This window comes from Mastomys coucha, unplaced genomic scaffold (assembly GCF_008632895.1).
Source record: "Mastomys coucha isolate ucsf_1 unplaced genomic scaffold, UCSF_Mcou_1 pScaffold21, whole genome shotgun sequence".
Taxonomy (NCBI): domain Eukaryota; kingdom Metazoa; phylum Chordata; class Mammalia; order Rodentia; family Muridae; genus Mastomys; species Mastomys coucha.
The window spans coordinates 117265183-117284030 of record NW_022196904.1 but is presented as its reverse complement, the minus strand read 5'-3'; the positions used below and the strand labels follow the sequence as shown (position 1 = coordinate 117284030).

General features: G+C 44.4%; 2 protein-coding genes across 2 annotated transcripts in view; one reads left to right on the top strand and one right to left on the bottom strand.

Moving 5' to 3' along the window:
• Positions 1-8372: 8372 nt before the first annotated feature.
• Positions 8373-9109, top strand: LOC116100918 (cytochrome c oxidase subunit 6A2, mitochondrial). The gene is made up of 3 exons (XM_031384634.1): positions 8373-8522; positions 8696-8832; positions 8917-9109. The coding sequence occupies exons 1-3, from the start codon at positions 8450-8452 to the stop codon at positions 8998-9000; spliced, it is 294 nt and encodes a 97-aa protein (XP_031240494.1). The 5' UTR covers positions 8373-8449; the 3' UTR covers positions 9001-9109.
• Positions 9110-9452: 343 nt separating this feature from the next.
• The window catches only part of LOC116101365 (integrin alpha-D), a 27625-nt gene continuing 18229 nt past the window's right edge, over positions 9453-18848 (bottom strand). Inside the window, exons 19-28 of the mRNA XM_031384946.1 lie at positions 15962-16075; positions 15769-15848; positions 15577-15660; positions 11650-11728; positions 11419-11526; positions 11253-11330; positions 10985-11098; positions 10744-10845; positions 10295-10405; positions 9453-9855 (exon numbers count right to left, since the gene is read on the bottom strand). Of these exons, the coding sequence (XP_031240806.1) occupies positions 9742-9855; positions 10295-10405; positions 10744-10845; positions 10985-11098; positions 11253-11330; positions 11419-11526; positions 11650-11728; positions 15577-15660; positions 15769-15848; positions 15962-16075 (984 nt within the window). The 3' untranslated portion in view covers positions 9453-9741. The remainder of the gene's footprint in view (positions 9856-10294; positions 10406-10743; positions 10846-10984; positions 11099-11252; positions 11331-11418; positions 11527-11649; positions 11729-15576; positions 15661-15768; positions 15849-15961; positions 16076-18848) is intronic.

Here is an 18848-nt window from a genome sequence, read left to right as displayed (position 1 = left end):
CTGGACTCAACAATGAGTTTGTTATCCAATATAAAGCACTGGGTTCAGTTTTTCTTTTAAAATGCCTTTGGGCGTAGATAACATTGGTAAATTCCCATATGCTCTTTAAGATTGCTGAAACGCTGGCTGTGGAGATTAGATCTGACCTGCCCACGTTAGACCCAAACAGTTTTGTCTCAAGTTTCTTCACAGGTGATATTAATTTATTAGATTACTCTATATATGTAATTTGGATTCAGTTTTCTTTTATGAAGAGGATGTTATATAGTATCACTAAGATAAACAACTGACATCTTATCCCTTCACTTGTTCCTGCGTAAATTGATCATGGCTGGGCTTGTTAAATCTTATTATTCCTTCACGGAAGGTTAAGATGGACAGGGTCATTGAACCTCCGCCTGAGTGTCCAGTCATGCTGCTCAGCCAGGTATATGAGTCGGGACCTAACTGCATACAGGCTCAAAGTATTTAGGGACAAACTAGGATATTTATAGTTTAGGAAAGACTAAGAAGGGGGTTCCCATCTAGGCAGCTATAGGGGAGCTGGCATATATAGATGAAGACTCTAATAGAAATAGATATTTCTTAAGCCACCCTCTTAGGACATCTGAGAACACATAGTAAGTTTATTTGTTAAATATATCTCATTGTATAAAAACTTGTTTTTCAGAAAAGGACTTAATATATCAAAGTTAAGGTGGCTGGATATTTCAGAACTGAGACAGAAAATAAGAGGTAATACTTTACATTACTTTTAATGAGGAAAAGAAAGAATATATGTGATGTGCCATCTAAACATACAAGGTTCACATGTGTGATGGCTATTCTTGGTTGTCAACTTGACTACATCTGGAATGAACTAAAACCCAAGTGGGTAGGTACACCAGTGAGGGACTTTTCTTAATTAAATTTTAAATTAAATTTGGGAAGATCCACCCTAAATCCAGATCTTCTAAGGTGGGAAGATCCACCCTAAATCTGAGCCACATCTTCTAGTGGCTGCTTATATAAAGGACAAAAAATACATTTTTACTCTTTGTCTGGTTGCCGTCACTCTCACTGGTGGGTTCATTCCTACACTGGCATTAGAGCCTATGTCTTTAGGATTCCTGAATATACTAAAGACCAACTGAGACATCCAGCCTTGTGCACTGAACATCTTGCTGGATTCTTGGGCTTTCCATCTGGAGACAGTCATTACTGGAATGGTGGGTGAAGGGACTCTAGCCAGCCCAAGCATAGCTCTTGTAGGCCTTTCTCTTCTCTCCCATCCCTCTACCTTGCTAAAACCTGCTAGATTACATTCCTAAAGCTAGTCCCCATGATCTGTTCCATTATTTGGCTTCTTCCTCTTCCTGAGGCTGGCTACCAAGGTCCAGTTATCAAAGTATTGAAGTCCAGCAATCAAAACCCCTTTTCGCTCATCTAGCTAAGATGCCCAATCAAAATTGAATACCTCATCCTAACACGGGATTTTCCCCTTGTACCTTTATAAACCACCATTTTCCTATGGGCCACACTTGTCAACTCTCTATCCAGAGGCAGTCCTTTGTCCTCCAAGACTAACACCCCTCCTCCCTTTCCCTCATTCCCTTCCCTTTCGCAATCGTCCTCTATCTCCAGTCTTTGCCTCTTATTCCCTGCCCTTTGTTCCTTTGGGGCAAATAAATCTCCTTTGTGCTGAGAACTTAGTCTTGGGGTTCCTAGGGCAACACTTTTTCTTTTATTTGGACCATAGCCTGTAAGCCACTCTAATATGTATTCATTCTATCAGTTGTTTCTCTAGAGAATCCTAATACAATCTCTAAAGATCTTTAGCTCTAACTTCTTTTTCATGGTAGTTCATAGGTATAAAAATTGTTCCTCAGTCAAAATAAATCTCTAAAACCCTTGCTGTGATTTGAAAAAGAAAGGCTAAAAGGATATAAAATTGCAAGCAGAAAGAAGTTTACTTAAAAGTTACAACAAAAAAAGTTGAAATGTTGCAAAGAATATAGTTATAAGGTTATATCTTTAATAAAAATAATTTAAATGTTTTAGACAAAAGTGAATCATATATATAATATATGATTATAGTACAGTATATGATATATATTACATGCATGATATATTACATATATTATGCTATATAATGCATATTACAATATGCAATATATATGATTATATATACAATATATATGTTTCATCTTAAAAGTAAATATGTAATGAAGTGGAATATTATGGGTTCTTTGGAAAGTCAGTTATGTCGGATGGTGTTTTGCTAGGGCAAACACGTGAAGGAGTGCGTTCCTGATGCAGACATAGGTGAAAAGATGTTTCTCTAAAGCAAACACATGAAAGGACAAGTGATGAAGAATTCTTCGCTAATGACACACATATATTGGTTCACCTTACATGGTGTTGTTGAGCTCCATTTGTCGGGACTCCATAGAGAGAAATGCACCAATGTATTGGTGCTCTGGTGGCTTCTTGCCACTTCCATGGTGGCTGATTGGCAGAGTGATGTCAGCTAATACAGACTCACATGCTGAGGCAAGACCCATGGTGAGGCAAGACCGATGGAGGACACATGATGTTTGGAGGGACATAAATAGGACTCAGTGGACAGTGAGAGAGGCTTGATTACACAGCTGTTTTTGCAAAGCTTCTTGGTCTCTAGTCTTCCCTGATCTTTGCTTCATTGAGAGAGGCACAGCGAAGAACTTCTCCTGGTGTCCCTGGAGGTCCTGGTCCCTCCCACTGGCTTGTGCCATTTCGGCTGAGGCCTGACTGTCTCTGCTAGGTCGTGCCACCTCTGCTGATTCATGTTTGCTATCCCAACACAACTGAACTGGACTGCTAGTGTACTCATGACGTGTTTGCGAGTGGATCAAGCTGCTGCTGTTGCTGACTCCTGTGAACTGAACTGCTGATTTCCTGACAGCACAGATGGGATTTGCTCCAAAGAATTTCCAAGCAGGTTCACTTCCCCTATATCCTAATAACCTTTCTTTTCTACTACCTCTGGTGGGTGGTGGGCCAGAAGGGAGGTTAAAGTATTTAAGAACCTATATTAAAAATAGGCTTTGAGAAAAACTAAGACAATATAATAATGGATAAAACAATACAAACTTAAAGCCAAGTCACAGAAGGTCTGAAAAAGTAATATAAGGTTTATGAGGAATGGGACTTAAGGATATATTTACTGATGATGAGTTTATTAATATTCCCAAGGTTATAACAATCTAGTCATGATAGTAAAAACTTAAAATGTGTGTTAATCACTTATATGTTTGCTAGTTGTGTTAAACCTTGCCATTTGGGGAAACTGAGTCACAGCAGTAGTGATGGTAACGATTCATTGCACACAGTTTTATTCCTATGGACATCTACTTATGAAATCAACCTGATCCACTCTCCTGAATTATGCTCTTTACAAAGAAAATGAGCTTGCTTGAGAAGAAGATAATGCCAGATGCTGACATTCCAGGAAATCTCACTTTAGAAATGAGGATTCCAAAATAAAAGAAAATGCCCATTTGGGGAAAAATAAATGCTAAGAAGGGATAAAGTTACCTTTCAGTTTGATAATATAATAAAAATTAAAATAACTTCCAACTTTGTTTCTGAAATCATTTTTACTGTGGAAACTAACAACATAAAATTTATATAATTAAAGAAAAACACATGCTTAATGTATGATCTAGTAAACTGTTTTATACAGATACGCTATAAAAGAACTGTTAAAATGAGGTTCCAGGCTATTCTGTAGCTTATACTTATGGTTTGAAGTTGATTTAGGTATTAAAAAGAGCTTCAATTCAAAATTTGTTACTAAAGCTCAAAGTCTTGACAAAGATAAATTATTCCAATTTATAAAATAGTAATCTTATGGGAGCATCTAGCTTATTATTAATTCTTAAAACAAAGATAATTAAAGTATGAATTAATGATCAATCACCTCACAAGTGATTGAATGTTTTTAATATACCTAGAACTGTTTGTAGTCATTCTAAAAATAAATGTAATTTATTTACAGAGAAAAGATAGGAGGCAGAGCCAATTTATATCTCCCATTAAACAGTGTTCTGTAACTGTCATAGAACTAGCAAAGGAAAGCTTAAAGTGGCAAGGTCGAGCAAGCTTGAAAGGAAACTTGAAGTTTGCCAATATGAAATAACATTTAAAATTGAACATTTTAGCAATAAAATTATAAAAATAAGACCTGGTTTGGAGAATTGAATACTTGAATAAAATGGGTTAAATTTACAATGTGTGTGCTGTGTAAGAGTAATTAATTGGCTGGTATACTTTCACGGCAGGACATCCCCAAGGTCAAGTAGTGCCCTCTCCTTCGCATGGGACACAGACTCCCTCAGAGTGAGGTGCATTCTAGCCCCACTACGAGACACAGAAGCACGGGGAAGTAAGACTAGCCAGAGTCTATTGCTCCTGTCCTATCTGTAGAGAAGATGCTGGACCAGAGAAGCCTCCTCCATCTGTAGGGAAGGTGAATTACTCCTCATGCCTCACATGATGGGGGGGCGGGGGGGATATGGATTCTCTTGCATAGTGGAGGATCTTGGCTTCTCTACCCACGCCCTGAAGATCTCAAGCAATGAAGAATCAAACAGCAGCTTGGTTTTTGAACTGTCACATGTTAACACTGTAAACAGAGGGATGTGGTACCTAAGCCTACCGCCCAGCTTGTATGGGACCTGTGTGTAGTTCAATTGCTGTACCCTCCAATATGCATTCAGTACCCTCCTTAGCAAAGGTTATCCCAGGGCTGAGAGCCCAATACCTGATTTTATAAGAAGTTCCCAGGGCAGTTTCAAATAAGTATAACATTGATGTTCTGCCTAGGACCAGCCAGCACAACAGGCTGAACTCTGGGCACTCATTTAAGCACTAAGTCACAGGTGTGCCTGGGTAAAGACCGCAACCCCAACTGAGGAAGGAGAGACCTGGAGCACAAAAGCCCACTTAGACCGGCCTCTCCAGGTCACGGCCCAGAGATGACGGCAGACTCGTCAGCCATGCTCCCACCCCACCCAGAAGCTGGCTGGCAGACATGGCAGATGTTTGAAGAGCTGTACAGCCCTGCTCCTGTTGCTAACCTGAAAGCCGGTGGGTCTCTGCATGGTGGGATGTTGAGGAGTTCAACAGGGAACGGTTGGAAATGGTGGTCACAGTAGCTTCTTCTTCCCTATGGACTCACAGTATTGTTGATGTTGATGTTTTCTAGAGGCCTAGTCACCATCGCTCCAAGGTGTGAAGCCTGGCTCAAAGAATTATGTTAGCCTTGGTGTATCTGTGAAGGACAAGACATTCTGGGGGAAATTATTTACTTTCGTTATGACTTATGCCCGGCTACACATCTAAATAACAGCCTGTCATTGAAGATGAATGTTCTCTAAACAATGATAGGGGGCAGGGTTGTGTGTGTGTGTGTGTGTGTGTGCCACATCTGCCTTTTCTTCTGAGTCTAATTTTCCCACTAACATGTGATGACTTTTACAAGAACCCATAAAATGTCTGCTAACAGCCAGGTGTGGTGGCGCATGCCTTTAATCCCAGCACTTGGGAGGCAGAGGCAGGCGGATTTCTGAGTTCGAGGCCAGCCTGGTCTACAGAGTGAGTTCCAGGACAGCCTGGGCTATACAGAGAAACCCTGTCTCGAAAAAAAAAATGTCTGCTAACAATACTATGTAGTGCCCTAAGGAACAGGCATAAGAAAGATGGGCATGGGTCATTCCTCATGCCCTGCATCACCACCACTTGGCATATCCCTAACAAGAGGTCTGGATGTTACACAGCAGGGTTTAGCAATTGGTGAATGTAGTGACACTTTTAAGAATTCTGGAATTTTGGTTTCTTTTTAAAAACACAGAAAAATTACATGAATGTGATTTGTTTTAATTCCAGATGTAGGGGGATGAGGCGGCTTCCGACAGTCCACTTCAGCTGATTATCATTTGCCTCATGCTCTGGCAGAGGCATGGTTTTGCCAGCTGCAGATAGTTTCTGTCATTGTGACCTTTAGGAATCCTGGGAACTTTTCAGAGGGTACATAAATGAGAGGGTCCCAGAGGCAGGTAGGGTGAGTGTTGGTCATTAGGAGTCATGGTTAAGGAAGAAACAAAAGGAAAGAAATTAGATTCAGAGATTTCCCTAATTCCTCTCTCCCATCTAACCTTGTTTCTCTTTTATCCAGTGTTAGAGGGTAAAACCAGGGGATAAAGGGTGGGGAAAAAAGAATCCACAAAGTAGCAAAGACCAGCTACAAGTGAGTTTGGCTTTTCTCTGCCTGAAGCAAAGAACAAACTTCCAGGAATGGGAATCTAACTAATGCATGGTGCAAGGGTGCTACAGTTGCTACAGATGTTACAGATGCAGATGCTACAGTTCTCACACAGAAACAGTTAAGACAAAACCCAGCTGGATGTGGTGGCATGTACCTGGAAAAACAGCACCAAGGGCGACTTAAGATCCAAGCCGGGCAGGGTACTCAGTGAAAACCAAACAAAAGAAAAAAGAAAGTGGCTGGGAGTGTGAGTTTGCCTTGTGTACCTAGCCTCTGGTTTCTGTCCCCAGCAGCACAAAAATCAACAACATAACACAGAAACTACCTCCTGTAGAAAAAAATCTTAAAATCACCAGGTACATATGCAAGTGTACCACACGATGGCGGTAGAGGACAGTAGTGACCTTTGCAGCATTCACCAAGCGGCGGTAACAAGCAGAGAAGGCAGGGATGGCAATTGTCAGCAAACCTCTTGAGAAGTTGCTTAGGAGGAAAGGGGGCCCAGAGACTCTGTAAGTACAAATGTCCCTCTTTCTGTTTTCTTCAGTAGCCATAATGGAACTAGAGAGGGAGGAGATTAGAGGGAACCGTGTATGGTGACAGGAAAATTTAAAGTCCCATTTCCACAGCATTCCCAAAATCCAACAGGGCAAAAGTGACTATGGGAAGAATTCATTACGGAAAGAGGAACCCAGGGTAGGTGAAACTATTCCATTTCTATGACATTTGTTTATTTGTGGGGGCTGGGAGCATGAATATCTTTTACCTCGTGGGTCTTAGAGATCAAACACAGATTGTCAGGCTTATCGGCAGGCACCCTTACCCTTAGTGAGCCATCTCACTAGCCCAAATTTAAAATAAATAAGAGGTACAGGTATAGAGCCTTTTCTTGAAAATGTACCTTACTTTCCTTTTATAAATGGATTAGGTACATCAAACTTTGCTCAGAGCTAGAAGTGTCCTGTTAAACTGTAAATCTGAGTACAGTACAATCCATACCTAGAACCAAAGTACTTATGAAACTAATGCAGGAGGGTCATGGGTTCCATTTCAGTCTTGCCTGCATCGTGAATGCCTATCACAGACAGAAAGAACAGAAAGTCTAATGGCTGAGAATACAGTTTGGGCTACAGAGGTCCAGCTCTTACAATCTTTTCTCCCCTCTGCCTCTAAGCTTCTTGGGCTGGTTAGATGTATCAGTGGGCAAAGGTGCTCACTATACAAGCCTGGTGACCTGCTCTTGGCTCCCAGAAGGAGAAAACGAACCATAAAGTTGTCCTCTGAGCTCCACATCCATGTCATGTATGAGCACACACACACACACCAATACAAAGTAAAATACAGCAACAACCAAGACTGAGCTCAGTGGAGGAACATTTCATTAGCATGTACACAGCCCTGGGATTCAATTCCCAGCACTGATAAATAATTTTTAAAGTGGGCACTTAATTAATTTTATGCATATTACATGTCTACTCTGTGCTAGCCATTGAGAACACAGTATTAAATAAATTTGTTCCCCACCCCTATGAATACACATATTTATTTTGATAGATAGTCCAGTGTAGCCCAGGATAGCTTTGACCTTGGTATGTAGTCCAAGAATGCCTTGAACTCCTCATCCTTCTGCCTCCATGTCCCAAGTGCTGGCTGGCATTACAGATGATTGCCACCACACTGGGCTTGTGTAGCAGTAGGGAAAGAACTCAGGGCATTATGGGTACTAGATAAGCAGGCACTCCCGGCGTTCTACCAACTGAGCTAAACTCCCACCCCCCACTCTACCCCACTGTAAAATTTTGTTTTAAAGACAAGGTCTTATGTAGTTCAAGCGGTGCTCAAACTCATTAAGTTGACAACAATGGCCTTGAACTCCGATCTTCCTGCCTACGCATTTCAAGTATTGGGATGACAGGCTTGTATCACCAAACCAGGGGTGTATTTCACTTTAAATCTTCTCTTGCCAAAATAAAAGGCACATTGCATCAGCTGCCTGAAGAGGATTGCCTGCCAGTCAAGACCCACTTTAGATAGAGAAAGCCCCTAAAAATAGCCATCCATGTGCCGGCTCAACAGGTGATTGGCTCTGAGAGGGAAGGAGATCCTCTAGACTGGGTGAAGGGGACAGGGAAGGACAGTGCCATTCCTCGCCTCTCTTCGACAATGGCTCTGCCTCTTAAGGTCCTGAGTCGGAGCATGGCCAGCGCAGCCAAAGGAGACCATGGAGGGGCAGGAGGTAAGTGGGGCCAGGCCTGACTCTGATTCGGTAGCCTAGCCGATCTGTTCTCTTGGCCTCAGCTTCCCGCTCCTTCTGTCTCCTGGCTCCCCTCTTCTGATCTTTCGGACCTCTAGGCCCAGGGATAGCTTTTGCCTATAAATCTAACTCTCACCCCACCTTTGTTCCCCCAGCCAACACCTGGCGCCTCCTGACCTTTGTACTGGCTCTCCCCAGCGTAGCCCTCTGCTCCCTTAACTGCTGGATGCACGCTGGCCACCACGAGCGCCCAGAGTTCATCCCTTATCACCACCTCCGCATCCGAACCAAGGTATACCAGAGGAGAAGTGAGGGAGGGCATGCAGGGGAATGGCAGGGGAGGGACTGTGGTGACTTGTCTGCCTTCTCTCCACAGCCCTTCTCCTGGGGAGATGGTAACCACACACTTTTCCATAATCCTCACGTCAATCCCTTGCCCACCGGCTATGAGCGCCCTTGAAGTCTCAGCAGACACACTCTTCCAACGTCTCCAAATTGACCTTCTGCATACTGGCTCTGAGCACCCCTGAGGCTCCAGTGGACAGCACAATAAAGGTGTGCAAGTTTTGTGTCCTCTGGTTCTTTGGGGAAAGCGTAGTAGAAGGGGGTGGGCAGGCTCGAGGGCAGTTGGTATCTGGGTTCAAGTTATTTTTTATATAAGGAAAATGTAATGTTTTCTCCTGCATTTTCATTTTTAAAAAATATTTATTTATTATTATATCTAATTACACTGTAGCTATCTTCAGACGCACCAGAAGAGGGCGTCAGATTTTATTATGGGTGGTTGTGAGCCACCACGTGGTTGCTGGAATTTGAACTCAAGACCTTCTGAAGAGCAGTCAGTGCTTTTAACCGCTGAGCCATCTCTCCAGCCCCTCATTTTGTTTTTTAAAAATTCATGCAAGCAATATATTGAATATTGAGCATACTCTCCTCAGTCTGTATTGTGTGGTAATTCTTATCCATATGTAAATTTATGCTGACCCCATTCCTGCTCTTGCAAAAAAAACGTGGAGCAGCACTGAAGTCTGACACATGGGCAAAAGCATAAACATCTCCCAGCTCAGGAAGGGTGGCATCATGCCTGGGAAGTTTCCCAGGCTAGTAGAGAGCTGTAGAGAACTTGTTCCCATGCCAGTAGATTCATAGGCAAAAGCAAGACCAATCTCTTCATTGTGGAGATACACAGGAAAGTTAATTCCTAGGATGGAAGATGTGGAGGAGTCTCAAAGTTGAAATCCACCTGGCTGGCTGTGTCAGGATCTGCAGGCTTACCATCCAGCATTTCTTTGTACTGACGTTTGAAGAAGCCAAGCTATAAAATGTAATAAAGACAGAAAAACTGGGTAAAAGGGAAGGGAAGAAAGTGGAGAAGTTGAAGATAAGAAAACTAAAATAACTTCCAGCTGAGTGCCTGAGCAGTTGTGTGAATAACTGTCACATATTGAGAAAGAGCATGTGCCAAGCAGTCGTTAGACATTAACTGTGAGAGGAAGGCACAGGCTCAGTGTCAGGCAGATTTGCGCTTATGGCATGTCTGTTTCACTTCAGCCATTCTGTGATGTAAGTTTTATTGTTATTTCAAAAAGGAGAAATGGAAAAAGACCAAGCAAATGTAAGTGATAGGAACAGAACATGTGGCCAAGCCTGCCCCACAACCATGATCTGAGTTCTCACTGTCCTATTGTGTGCATGGCAGAGCTGGTGGTAAACATTAGTAGTGTTAGGAAAATGATGTGAAAACAACAATTCACCTTGTACAGTGCTGCTGTGATGAGAGCCAGTAACAGCAGACCTCCCACCGAGCTGCCCGCCACGAGGAAGATGGGGTCATAGACCACATACTCTTCTAGCATCGTTGCCACCTGATTTGAAAATCAGTGAGTGCCCATTCTTTCTCATACATGCACACACACACACACACACACACACAAACACACAGGTATGCATACACACAGGCACACACACACTCTCACACACACACATGCACACTCTCACACACACCTTTATTTATCCCCCTCCCTATATTTATCCCCCATTGCCCATGAATGCTTCCAACCATTGAGCTACAAAAGCATTCATGCATTCTGAGTGTCTGGGAACCTTCACCCTCTGTCCATGCTGGCAGATCCCCAGGCAGTACTACAGACTGAACATTCAGAGCCCTTTCACCAGCCTAACTGCCACCTGCCACAGTCATTACCTGGGCTCTCAGAAATGCCTCCTGTCCTGGCAGCTGGGAGTACACAGATGTGTTGAATGTGATTTCAGCCTCACTCAGGAGTAGCACCTTTTTCTGCAATGTCTGCAAAAGACAGGATGGGACAGATCTGGGTATTAGATCTGGGACAGCTCAGGGTTCAAGAACTGCCCTGACCCAAGGGTGCCCCAGACCCATCAGGCACACATGGTCCAGGGGAGGACTTATACTATTGGCCACGCACCTGACTGACCCAGCCGAAGCTGAGGTTGCCCTTCAGAATGAAGTCAAGTTCATCCTGGATGCCAAAGGAGGGCACATCACAGCGGAAGTGCAGGCAGTCAGCAATGGAGCAGTCCTGGGGACAGGAGGGGGAGCCTTTTCTTAGAAAGAGACAAAAAGATGAAATAAAGGCTAACATTGAGGAGAGACTATAAAATCGCAGGCTGACTACACAGCTCTGATTCATCAGGATATTCCTCTGTGTCCCCCAGTACATGGATTTTTCTCACCAGCACAGAACGTCTTTGAATCTGGGTCAGAAAGTCGGGATGCTGAGGAGGTTCCCTCTGTGACACACAGGAGACACCCTAGGAGGGGGGAGATTCCCCTGATAAGAGCATGGATGGCATCATTATAGAAAGGGATTCTGGAGCGTGAACTAGCACAGGCTGGTACCTCTGCTGGGCTCCTCAGAGTCACATCCCACACAGCCACACCATTCAGGAGGATGGGGACCCAGAAGTGAACACTGATGGCCAGCTTCAATGGACTCAAGTTATTCACCTGCAGGGATGAAGACCAGATATTGGTGTGACCCCTGGGACACCTCTATTTATTGCTTACCCATAGTTCTCCAGTCTTCCCCATCTTGAGCTGAGCCCGACAGCGTGTTCTCTAGCTTCTCACTCGATATCGATGTTCTGCCTCTTTCCTTCTCTCCCCGTGGGAAGATGAGAAGTTGAAATGCTTGGTGGAATCTTCCTGCCTGGAGAAAATGGCACGTTAGTGAAAAGCAGCTCTGACGCCATCTCTGTTTGAACCACAGCTTGCGGCAGAGTACTGGGCCCAGCAGCTGATGCAGGAAAACAACAGTGGCCTTCAAATGTATCTGCAGCCTCCGTGCCAGTTTCTGCTCCTCCTCCACAGAGCCTTTGCCAGGAACCGGAGCTACTAGCTCTTCCCTTGATGCACTGACTTCTTTATACCCCCAAAGATCTGTTCCAGCTCTTTCTTTGGCAGGAAATGTTCTTAGTCAAGTTCCAGTGATTTTCACTTAGAGACCCAACGTCTACATGTTTCTTGTACTGATCACCATTTCCCAGTGAGAAAATGCTTATTTGTCTCCTCTAACTGATAGTTCAACAGGTAAGACGTGGCCTCGGGAACTCCTACAAAGTCTTCTGCTGGAATAAACAAGCTTATGGGGGCCCTACAAAGGGAAGGCTAGATCACTTGGGACAAATGGAGTGACCCTGTCTCCGGTGGCTGGAGTGAAAGCAGATATAGTAGTGTCGGGGCAGGCGAACACATATAAAAGGAGTTGGCCTAGGAACTCAAGGCAAGAAGAGGGTCCCCCGACAGGTTTCTATCTACTGGTTCCTCATTTTTCTTTCTTTTTGTATTTGCAAGATAGGCTCAAGTCATAGCCTAGTCCAGCCTTAAATTCACAGCAATCTTCCCACACCTGCCTTCCAAATGCAAAGATTACAACACATCTGGCTTACCCATGGATTTCAGTAGACATTTGCTATGTTACAAAAGAGAGTAGGGAAGGGCCCAGGAGGAGTAGGAGGGGAGAGAGAGAGAGGGAGTAAGTTGGGTAAATACATTATTCATGTATGAAATTATCAAAAATTAAAAAATGTAAATTAAATAACAAAGAACATATTCACTTTGAAAATGTATTATTGAATACCACTGCTCATATGAATAAAATGTTTCACACCCCAAAGTCCTTTCAAGGGGTGTTTGGATAGCCCTGAGGATTTCAATAGTTAAGTCATGGTCCCTGCCTTCTCAATGCTTGATGATGTCTCAGATCTCAATAGAATTAAGCAGGAAGGCATAGTGGTGCCCAGCACTTGGGAGGCAGAGGCAGGCAGGGAGGCAGGGAGGTAGGTAGATCTCTGTGAGTTTGAGGCCAGCCTGGGCCACATAGTGAGACCTTGGGTTTTTTTTTTGTTTGTTTGTTTTTGTTTTTTTGTTATTGTTGTTGTTTGGCATTTTTTTTGTTTTGCTTTTTTTGTTTAAAAAAAAAAATTGAGCTCTAAGAAGGGCCAAAATGCTTAATCAGCACCCAGAAGCAGAGAATCTACTCAGAACTTCTGCAGAGCCTGACAGTTTCGTGCTATCAACTGGACATTAAGAACACAGAGGACTGCCAGGCAGTGATGGCACATGCCTTTAATCCCAGTACTTGGGAGTCAGAGGTAGGTAGATTTCTGAGTTCAAGGCCAGCCTGGTCTACAAGTGAGTACCAGGACAGCCAGGACTATCTTTACAGAGAAACTCTGTCTCGGAAAAACCAAAACAAACAAACAAACAAACAAACAAACAAACCACAGAGAAGACTGGGGTTGTGGCTGTGTGCCGGCCACTTGCTTAGCAAGCTCTAGGCCCCAGGTTCAGTCCTCAGAACCGAGGCACTGATGAAAAATTGCCCAAGTTCGTACCTCAGACCCACCATTTCCTACTCAATAGAGTAATTTGAAGCATAAGTCATTTAACCTCATTCGAGTTCTGCAGGAGGGATGTCACAGCACTCTGCAAACACGAGCTTTCTGTAACCATTGGGAGTTTTCTCTTAGCCAGGATCTCTGTGCCTCCAAACCTCTTCTGTCTCTGCTTCCCTGTTCTTACTTTAAAATCTCCAGCTCTAAACCTCTTTTCTTTTAAAAACAATTATTTTGCACTTATTTGTTTATCTGGGGGAGGGTGTGTGCTACGGTGCATATTTAATGTTCTCTGCCTCTATCATGTCAGCCCCAGGCATCAGGCTTGGCAGTGACTTCACCCTCTGAGCCATTTCCCCAGCCTTAAACTTCTTTTCAAAGCTGAGTAAAGCATTCAGCTTTCCCCAGTCTTGAGAGGTATGTAACACATGCGCCCCGGGCCCAAACACTCTCTGGAAGAAGCCCCTGAGCTCGCCTGCTTGCTTTGGACCACATAAACACACAGGGTGGCCTTGTAGGAGACATTCAATGTGGCTTACCTGATGAATACAGGGGCAGGTTATTAAACCTCTTGATTTTTTTATTGGTAAAAATAGAGATAACAATGTGGTTATCCAGAGGATTAAGTGAAATTACTATTACTACTACTACTACTACTACTACTGCTATGCAGTAACTCTTCCCAAGCCCCACTACAACAACAACAACAAAGCTTGAAATATCCCTAGTATATTTAACTGCAAGCTGTGTTTTCCTAGGGAGAAAGAGGAAATTCATGCATGCAATCCATGGGTCAAGTCACTGAAAATGACACATTTGATCCCGACCCCCCACCCCCAGTTCTCCTCTACACTCAGCGGCCACAGCCACAAACCCCAGCCTTCGGTCTCTATCAGGCTTCCCAACAGTTCTCCACTCTACGAAGTTAACAGTTCACTCTGGAAAGTCCCTTGCCTGCTTCGAGCTTACCCTGCCCTTGTGTTCACCTCCACACCTTCAAAACCCATAATAGCAGCTTTGTACTTGATTCTACTGCCAGCTCTACTGCCTCTGACCTTGCATGGCCTCTGTGTGGTGACAGACCTATCCTATCAGGTCAAGTTCCCCAGCACGCAGTGCCCAGAAAAGTCTTGTCCTCAATCTCATCACTTCACGCCGTGTCTAGCACCATGTCTAGCACCAATGAGAGCTTCATAAGAAAGGGAGACTGAGTACTGGAGGAAGAAGAGGAGCTAAATGATGGCGACAAAGTGCCATGACCACCAGCAGGCTGGTATATCAGAGCACTATATGACTTTTCATGGTCTGTTATGGATGATATAGATACCTAGCCCTAGCCCTCACCCTAGCCCCCACCCTAGCCCTAGCCCCCACCCTAGCCCTAGTCCTAGCCCTAGCCATAGCCCTAGCCCTAGCCCTAGCTCTAGACCTAGACCTAGCGCTAGACATAGCCCTAGACATAGCCCTAGCCCTAGCCCTAGCCCTAGCCCTGGCCCTAGCCCTAGCCCTAGCCCTAGCCCTAGACCTAGCCCCAGACCTAGCCATAGACTTAGACCTAGACCTAGACCTAGACCTAGACCTAGACCTAGCCATAGACCTAGCCCTAGCCCTAGCCCTAGACCTAGACCTAGACCTAGCCCTAGCCCTAGCCCCAGACCTAGCCATAGACTTAGACCTAGACCTAGACCTAGACCTAGACATAGCCATAGCCATAGCCATAGATATATGGCTGGAAACCCACACAAGACTTTCTGTTGGAGGAAGCTTAGAGTCTGCTCCAGACTGGACACAGTTTGAGTGTATTCTCTGAGGTTTCATGTGTTGGAAGCTTGGCCCTCAGATGACAGTATTGGTGACAGTATTCCTCCTTTGCTTTGCCTCCCTGTCCTAGCTGTGCGGTCATCTTCTAGCTCACTGTTCTGTCACTGCCACACTCTCTACCATCTGTGGTCCAGGGGACTCTGGTCAAATTTGGCACTATGCTGCTCAGACTGTCACCCTCCAGACCGTGAGCTAACGAAACTTCTCCTTTATAAGGATCCTGCCTCAGTCACCATCACAAAACAGGCTGACTCAGAAGCCCATTACACAAAGAGCCAGCTAAGAGATTCCAGGCTTGGAGGAAGGTCAAAGGCACAAGGTTAGAGCTAAGGATTCTTACCTACTGATCACGGTATAGACTGTGTACTTCACCGGGAGCTCCAGCTGGAAGGCAGTCTTGCTGGTTTCAGGCTTATTATTCTCACTGGAGAAAAAGAGAGGAAGACAACTGTGAAGGGATCCAGGAAAATGAAGCCCAGTTGGGGCATAAAACTGGGACAGAAGTGACATACCAGAGCTCTCCTGAGCTCACCTGCTTGCGTTGGCCCTCAGAAGCAACCTGTCTCCCAGGAAGGCCTTGTAGGAGACATCAAATGTGATCATGAAAGTGGCCTGAGAGGAGAAAAAAGAAGACATAGAAATGCAGAGGCTCATGGGAAAGTAAGGGAAGGCCAGTGCTGAGGACTGGGGCAGTGGGGGGGGGGGCTGGGGCAGATAGCACTGACCTTTGCACCTTCTCGGAAGATGGGGTGATTGATGCTACAGCTGCTGCTCTTTAGGCTCTCCTGGCCCGTGGGCTCAGCCTCACACACCAAGCGTAGTGGGTACGGATGAGGTTGCTTATAGGAGAGGAGATGAATTCGATTTATTTCACTAGTTGCCTTCCTGTTGCTAGGCTAAAACACTATAGGCAGGGCAACTTCAATATAGAAGAGTTTACTTGGTACAGTTCCAGAGGGAAATGAGTCCACCATGGCAGAAGGTACGACAGAAAATAGCAGGCATGGTGGCCAGAGCACAGACTGAGGGCTCACACCCTCAACCGCGAGTGTAAAGCTGCAGGTGTAAGCTTCAAGCGGCCAAAAGCTTCCACTCTTGACCCTGACCCAGCAGTGGTACACAGGATCCAGCAAGGCCACAGCCTCTAGCCTCCCACACGGTGCCACCAACTGAGGACCAAGGGCTCAAACTCTTAAGACTGTGGGGTGGGCATTGTTCATCTAAACCAGCACAGTTAGCCATATATGTATACGTAGGACTGGCGTATGACAGCGGTGGCATTGCAGAGCAGTTGAGGGGCAACAGATTTCTCAATAAATGATACCAAGAAAAATCATCCCATATTGAAAAATAAAAGTACAGAAAGAAAAATGAAATTGGATCCCTACCTTATGTTATGCATTAAAATAAACTCCAAAAGACTTTAAAAGGCTTATATGTATAAAAGTAAAATTACAAAGATTTTTAAAGGGAATATAGTTTGTTACAATCTCACTCAAGCATGTTATATGCATTCTCTAACGCTAAACTACTATTTCCCTTCCCTAGGAAACACTTTTTTAAAACACTTTTTAAATTTAAATAATCTTTTATTACGAGTATATCCCACACCTGTGCGTGTGAGTGTGCGTGTGCGTGTGCATGTGTGTGTGTGTGTGTGTGTGTGTGTGTGTGTGTGTGACTCAGAGTCTTGGGGATTGAGCTTAGGTCATCAATCTTGGTAGCAAGTACCCTTAACCACTTTTTCTGGGCTGGGTATGTTGTAGAGTTGTTTCATGGTTCATTCCTAGAACCTCATAAATTGGGCATAATAGCACATGCCTGTAATCCCCGACTTCATAAGTTCAAGGTCAGCCTGGGACCATGACATCTTGTTGTCCCTGAGTTCTTGATTGGGGTCAGATCTTGCTGGAGTTGGCAGGAACAAGGAGACAGTGGCTATGGGTGGGGCAGTGACGCTTGGTGTATAAGTCTGGGAGAAAGTGTGGACTTGGGGAGGGGGGCAAAGAGCAGAGGCCTGAGGTCTATGGGTAGGTGGGAAGACACACACACTGGGGCATTGGAATGTGACGAAGTACTTCTTTAACAAGATTCATATACAAACATAGTAAGAATAAAGGGAAAGGTTGATAAACTCAATTCTAGTTGAATTAAGACACCCTTTATCAAGCTAAGACACGATCCAGAGTCTGAAACCCTGCTACCAGCATACCACTAGACCAGGACCATTAGAGCATGCAAAAGCCCCTTGCACATCAGGGTTTGAAACTGGGTCTCCCTAGGTTGTCTGGAATGGCCTAGAACTCACTATGTAGACTAGGCTAACCTCAAACTCTCAGGGGGTTCTGACATTAAGGGTAATTGCCACAACAGCCAGGATTTTTGTCATTTTTATTTTTTTTTATAGACAGGATCTCACTATGTAGCTCTGATTGGCCTGGAACTCATTATGTAGACTAGACTGGCTTTAAACTCCCAAAGATCTGCCTGTCTCTGCCTCATAAGTACTGGAATTAAAGGCATTGCCAATGTGCTGGCCATTTTTTTAAAATATAGGAAAGAACAGAAAGAAATATGTAGATAGATATATCCCAAAAGAAAAGACCTGAAGGATCATAAAATATACGTAAAGTCACACAACCTCTCAAGAATATTCCAAACAAAAGCTGCAAGGACATACCGAGAGCACATTGACAGCTGAAAAGTCTGATAGACAGGCACATATGCTCGCACGCGCTGCTCACAGACTGTAAATAGGTTAAAAAAAAAACCACATTTCTAGAAATGTTAAAGTTATAGAATCCATGTGTGATATAAACCTTCCAAAATATTATCCACTGTGCCTCAAATCAGGAAAGCAACTATCAGTTGTAGAACGGATAAACTGTGGGCATAGTCATACAGAGGGCTCATAGAGCAGTGAAACTCTTCTACTCTTGCGTTAGGGTTTGAATGGCATCTGTTCGTCTACTTTGTCCTCAGTGGTGATGCTGTGTTGGGGTGGAGGGTGTCGTAGAATGCTGGAGACATACAACCTGGCTGGATGAACGGGTCTTGGGGCATAGAGCATCCTGCTTGGGCTCTGTTTCTTCCTTGCTGCTGAGACCTAACTGGCTCCCTTACACCACAGAGGCCATGCTGCAGCCCCCGTGCCTCCCCTACCCCTTCTGTGATGGCTTCTAACCTCAGTGGTCAATTTGGTTACATCCGGAATCCATTAAACCCCAAGCTGATGGGCACATCTGTGATGGGATTTTCTTAATATGATTGAGGTAGGAAGTGCCTCACCCTAAATGTGGGACACACCTCTAGTGGCAGTTGACAGAAAAGGACATTGAAGAAGGAAACTTTGCTCTTTGTCTGCTTGCCCTTGCTCCAGTGTACCAGGCCCTGAGACCTGAGCACAACTGTCACCATGTTAGCGGCGACATTCTGACCTGCCGAAACCAGAACAAAAGACTAACCCACTGAAGACCTAGGCCATAGTTTCAGGATCCAGAAAGGTCTCTAAATGGACTAACCTTGCTTTATGGCTCCTGTAGTTTGTTTCTTTGCTAACTGCTCTGTTCTTGCTAACCAAAGTGTGTTAGCCAGGATGTGGGTTTTGTTCAC

What these genes read in the sequence shown, in the direction of transcription:
- LOC116100918 (XM_031384634.1), top strand. Translation starts at nt 8,450, where the DNA reads ATGGCTCTGCCTCTTAAGGTCCTGAGTCGGAGCATGGCCAGCGCAGCC. An exon ending in AGACCATGGAGGGGCAGGAG is followed by an intron (nt 8,523 to 8,695) that starts GTAAGTGGGGCC and finishes TTGTTCCCCCAG; the next exon opens with CCAACACCTGGCGCCTCCTG. An exon ending in ACCTCCGCATCCGAACCAAG is followed by an intron (nt 8,833 to 8,916) that starts GTATACCAGAGG and finishes TTCTCTCCACAG; the next exon opens with CCCTTCTCCTGGGGAGATGG.